Source organism: Sinocyclocheilus rhinocerous, unplaced genomic scaffold (genome assembly GCF_001515625.1).
Source record: "Sinocyclocheilus rhinocerous isolate Xijiao unplaced genomic scaffold, SAMN03320098_v1.1 scaffold2485, whole genome shotgun sequence".
Taxonomy (NCBI): Eukaryota; Metazoa; Chordata; class Actinopteri; order Cypriniformes; family Cyprinidae; genus Sinocyclocheilus; species Sinocyclocheilus rhinocerous.
Genome location: NW_015637155.1, coordinates 32,046 through 37,743, shown reverse-complemented (window position 1 = coordinate 37,743; position 5,698 = coordinate 32,046). Strand labels below are relative to the sequence as shown.

General features: G+C 45.3%; 1 protein-coding gene across 3 annotated transcripts in view; it reads left to right on the top strand.

The window, feature by feature from the left end:
- The window catches only part of LOC107748639 (myomegalin-like), a 50,944-nt gene that overhangs the window by 22,495 nt on the left and 22,751 nt on the right, over positions 1-5,698 (top strand). For all 3 annotated transcript variants that reach the window (XM_016563521.1, XM_016563523.1, XM_016563522.1), the window contains exons 19-27: positions 378-478; positions 555-879; positions 1,023-1,260; positions 2,789-2,905; positions 3,249-3,487; positions 3,814-4,013; positions 4,610-4,845; positions 4,953-5,007; positions 5,086-5,321. In XM_016563521.1, the coding sequence (XP_016419007.1) occupies positions 378-478; positions 555-879; positions 1,023-1,260; positions 2,789-2,905; positions 3,249-3,487; positions 3,814-4,013; positions 4,610-4,845; positions 4,953-5,007; positions 5,086-5,321 (1,747 nt within the window). The remainder of the gene's footprint in view (positions 1-377; positions 479-554; positions 880-1,022; positions 1,261-2,788; positions 2,906-3,248; positions 3,488-3,813; positions 4,014-4,609; positions 4,846-4,952; positions 5,008-5,085; positions 5,322-5,698) is intronic.

The window sequence follows — 5,698 nt, the reverse complement described above, 5'->3', positions numbered from 1 at the left end:
TTGTGAATTGGTGGGTTTTTGTTAAATGTGAGCCAAAATCATCACAATTAAAAGAACCAAAGACTTAAACTACTTCAGTCTGTATGCATTGAATTTATTTAATACACGAGTTTCACAATTTGAGTTGAATTACTGAAATAAATGAACTTTTCCACGGCATTCTAATTTATTGAGATGCACCTGTACACATTTAAGAATCTGAAATATAATATTCTTTAGAAATTGGCTGTTTCCTTGGATTTGTTCCACCTGACTTCCTGTGTCAACAGGAAATGCATCAACAGGCATTGGAAACAAAAGGGCGCTTTTGTTTCATGGAGTCTTTAGCATTTGTTTGTGGTTAGCGTATCTCAGAGTTCACTGTGTTCTCCTGACAGAGAGCTGAGGAGTTCGGCAGGGAGCTGATGTCTCACAATGCATCAGAGCAGAGAAACCAAGATGAAAGTGAGACGGGCTGCTCCTCACTCGCTCGCTCCAGGTACCAAATCCATCACCTTCAGATCGCTTGTGTTTGCTGGTGTCTTCCTGCTCTGATGCAATCGTATCTCTCGCAGGAACGCTCTGAATGAAGATGAGTCTGGATTAGCAGCGGATGAGGAGGAATCTGTCAGGTGTCGAGGGTCGGAGAAGCATGAAACAGAACGGCCAAACTCCCGTGAGCCTCAGAGAGTTTACCGTACGTTCCGAGAGGAGGAGGAGGAAGAATATGATGATGAAGATAGAGAGGAAGGGGAAGATGTAAGGGGCCCTCAGGGCAAGCGTGGGCCCCCGAGTGTGAAGCTGCGGGAGGGGAGGTGGAAGAGGAGGTGCACCAGACCTCATTCTCTGGACCTCGGAGCTCTGCTGTCTCACAAACCTGCAGCCCAGCACACAGTTCAGGTGATGCATCATTAGCCAAATAACTAGCACTGGTTAACACTAACCAGCTTCATTTTCATACAGCAAAGTACAGACTGTAGTACTAAAGCATTCAGGTAAGAACAGTGGGTTTGTGAAGGATTCGGTGTTTGTTTTGTGATCAGGATGTAGGAATGAAACGGGAGGTCGTGGGTGACAGCAGTGGTTTGAGCACAGGAGGGGGTGGAGCCATCGGCTTCTGGCAGCACGTGGAGGTGGGGCTTCGGGAGCAGGCGGAGCATCTCCGTAGCGACCTCGCCGTGAGTCGTCAGGAGAGCCGCGAGCTGCAGGAGAGACTGATGGTGTCAGAGGCAACGGTGCAAGCGCAGGCAGAACAACTGAAAGACTACAGAGAGCTGCTGAGTGAGGAGACACATACACTATACTTACACTATACTTACACACACACGCACATACACACACACACACATCAAGTCACCGTTATTTATATAGCGCTTTTTACAATGCAGATTGTGTTAAAGCAGCTTTACAGTATTAAACAGGGAAATAGTGTGTCGAAATAGTGTTCCGTTTTCCTCTGGCCAGACTAAGTTTAATTCTAGGCTGCAACAAAGTCAGATTGTGCAGAGGACTCATCTGGTTCCTGTGGTCTTGGTGACTGCAGTGACCATCTGATCTGGATACAGACTGGATCTGGTGGCTATGGTGACCTCGGAATAAGAATGAAACAAACTAATATTAGTGTAGATGCCATTCTTCTAACGATGTAGCAAGTACATCGGGTGTTATGGGAAGTGTTCCCGGTTCCGGTTGTCCTAATTAATGCAGCCTAACAATACTTTAACGGATTTGAATAATAGAAATTTGTTAGTGTGTTATGTGTAAGCCAGGTTAGAGAGATGGGTCTTTAATCTAGATTTAAACTGACGGAGTGTGTCTGCCTCCCGAACAGTGTTAGGTAGATTATTTCAGAGTTTGGGCGCTAAATAGGAAAATTATCTGCTGCCCACAGTTGATTTTGATATTCTAGGTATTATCAAATGGCCCGTGTTTCCTGATGATATCTCCGAAGGGTAACATGTAAAGTGTGAAGAGTAACGGCCCTAGTACTGAGCCTTGAGGTACTCCATACTGCACTTGTGATCGGTATGATACCTCTTCATTCACTGCTACGAATTGATGGCGGTCAGATAAGTACGATTTTGCCCATGCCAATGCACTTCCTCTAATGCCAACATCATTTTCTAGTCTATTCAAAAGAATGTTGTGGTCGATAGTGTCAAACGCTAAGATCCAGTAGCACTAATATTCAATTCAATTCGAGTTTATTTGTATAGCGCTTTTCAGAAACAAATCATTGCAAAGCAGCTTTACAGAAAATTAAGTTTCTACAATATATTTAGTAGTAGCTTGTCAGTGGTAAAATTCAGTTAATGACGTAATCAAACAGACGATGAACACTATTAACAGGAGCTAACCCATTAAGGGCCTTATAGGCAAGTAATAATATTTTGTAACTGATACGGAACTTAATAGGTAGCCAGTGCAGAGACTGTAAAATTGGGGTAATATGATCATATTTTCTTGACCTGGTAAGGACTCTAGCTGCTGCATTTTGGACTACCTGTAGCTTGTTTATTGAAGATGCAGGACTAATAGAGAGATACAACCACGATCGGATGATAAGAGCAGGTCATTTGTAACTCTAATGAGAGCAGTCTCAGTACTATGATACGGTCTAAATCCTCACAGATACCATTTTTCTCTAAAAAGGAACATAGTTGTAATGATACTACCTTTTCTAGTATCTTTGACAGAAAAGGGCGATTCGAGACACACAGACACACACCATAATTACACATATACACACACACACACACACACACACTCTCACCCCTGTGATTTGTACTGATGGTTCTGTCTTTGTCAGCTGAGAGTGCTGTGCAGCAGGACAGTAAACAGGTGCAGGTGGATCTTCAGGATCTGGGATACGAGACGAGCGGCCGCAGCGAGAATGAAGCTGAGAGAGACGACACCAGCAGCCCCGGTACACACACCTGACACACACTGACAGTCATAAACACAGCAGCTCCAAACTAGTGCTTCTGTTTTCTGAAGGAATGAAAACCTTTTAAAAAGAGAAAAGTGGAACAATAAACATGAATGTGGGAAGGACTTTTGCTTTAATGACAGCAGCACTGGAGCTACATGAACAGAAGCTGATGATTATGTGACCCCACTGTACACAACACATCAAAATTTCTGCTGCATTCTGGGACACAGATGATGCGGTGTTTCTGAGTCTCAAATGTTTTGCATGTGATGAACATTCATGTGCTGGTTGAAACTAGTGCCGCAGCTCAGTGCATGTTGTGTCCTTCTGTCGTCAGAGTTTGATGAGCTGGAGATGGGCGTCTCTCTCTCGGTTTCGGTGAGCAGACGCAGCGGCTGGAACGCAGACAGCGATGGTACGCAGACAGACGACCCGTCCTCGCTGAAGCGTCTGGTGCAGGATCTGCGTTCACAGCTCTCTCGCTGCCACAAAGTGATCCGCGGCCTGCAGCTGCGCATCCGCTCGCTCTCAAACACCTCCGACTACGCCTCCAGCCTGGAGCGCACGCCGCGCAAGGTAACGCACCAGTGACGTTAGCACTGACCTGTTAGTAACGTTACCGCCACCTCATCTGCAGAATCACTTCAGACTGATCATATTATACTTTGATATGTCGCTATCAAATACTCGGCTGTGATTGGCCAGTCATTCTGTGGCCAAAATCGGTAACGACACCAAACGTTATAATTAATTGATTTCCTGCACAGCCGTGCTGATTTCATGTTTTTTTTAATCACTCCTGTCTCTTACTTTGGTCTCTCCCTCAGATTAATAGTTAACGTTCATTCATGTATTCATTAGATAAAGAGCCGGTGTGATGAGCTGTGTGTCTGACCCGTCAGGTGAACTGGGCGTTTCAGGTGAGCTCGGCTCACAGCGGTGCGGACGAGGACGAGGGCTGGCAGTCAGACGGGCCGCTGAGACCCAGCCGCGAGCTGCAGGAGCTGGTGAGCCGTGTGACGCTGCTGGAGACGCAGATCAGGAGCTCTGCACGTGAGGGAAAGAGCGGCCCGGAGGACGGGAAATGTGCCACCTGGCCTGGGTGAGGCGCTTACAAGACACCCAACCCTGATTTTCTGCAGCGCTTTGTGCTATACAGATTGAGTCAAAGCAGCTTCACAGCAATAAACAAGAAAATAACAGAATCAGTGATGCAAACTTCATCAAATATAAAACTAATTCATTTTCAGCTGTCAAGCAGCTCTACAGAAGACAAGAGCGTCATTATTCTGATCAGGGTTCGCGGCATAAACACAGTCACCATATTAACTGTCTTAAGAACACGTTTGACCAGCTAGCAGTTAGAAAGAATCAGTCATACATTTCAGATTCAGATTAGATCCATCTACCTTTTTGTAACTGAATTTTAGTTGAACATAGTTTTGAACGATGTCCTGAGTCGTTGCTGGCTGCCGCCGGTGTGCATACACTCGTAGAAAACAATGTGTTAGAATTTTAAAGACGTGGCGCTGCTCTGCGCTTCTCGTCTGGTGTGCGACTGGCTTTAGTAGTTTATGCAACCGGCCACAGTTCAGTTCAGTTCAACAGCAACAGACATGCTGGACACGCAGCATAGATTTCTCTGTGTTAAAAAAATCCAGCAAAGCACCACATTTGTTCCTCTTCCTGTTTGTACAGGAAGTACAACACACTGATCCAGGCACAGGCACGAGAGCTGTCACACCTGCGTCAGAAGATGCGAGAGGGCCAGGGCATCTGCCACATCCTCACACAGCACTTGAGTGACACGACCAAAGCCTTCGAGGAGCTGCTGCGTGCCAATGACATTGATTACTACATGGGCCAAAGCTTCCGAGAGCAGCTTTCCCAGAGTTCCTCACTCGCTCACAGAGTCAGCACCAAGATCAGTGGACGTGAGTGTGTGCACACACTCCTTACAAGCACTATCGGATCTTTTCTTTAAGTGTCTGCTGGTTTGTAAATATACAGTCCTTCACTAAATGTTTTCTTTGGTTGTCAGGTGATCGTTCAGAGCAGCAAGATGATAAAACGGGTCACGAGCTGCTAGCGCTGAGGTGAGCGTCTCCTCTAGAATATAATATGCAGAAGTTCACTTCACTTTATTAATGACAGGTGGTCGTGTTCTTCAATAGGTTGAGTAAGGAGCTCCAACACAAAGATCAAATCATCGAGTCTCTCCACACCCAGTTACAGCAGCGTTCGGACACGCCCTGCAGCATCCACGCCCCCTCCGAGACAACAGACCAATCAGACTGCACCTCGTTTGTGTCCAACGAGAGAGGATCTACCAATGAGGACGTGGACCTGTGCTCAGATATGGATGCCGCCAGTGAGTTTCCACAGGAGGAGCCCCAACCCAAAGACAGAGGTGCGAAAACCACCATGACACACACACACACTCACACAATCAACACACACACACACACACACAGACAACATTAATCTCCACATGAATTTATGACTTTAATTGCACTCGTGCCACCTCTGAGCCTCATTAAACGTCTGAAAATGTACCTACAAGCCACTTTTGTGTTCTTCTGTGCCACCTCTGTAGTACAAATTAATTTATTAATACTAATTTCATATGATTGGTAGCTTATTTGTCTTATTCTACATATTGTTTTAAATAGAAATTTTTAAAAGCTTATGAACATAAATTTTTTAATTTGACATAGATGAAAATGATGCCATTACAAAGGTTAAAAGAAAATACTCCTGTAAGTCACTTTAAGGAGTCAAATGTCA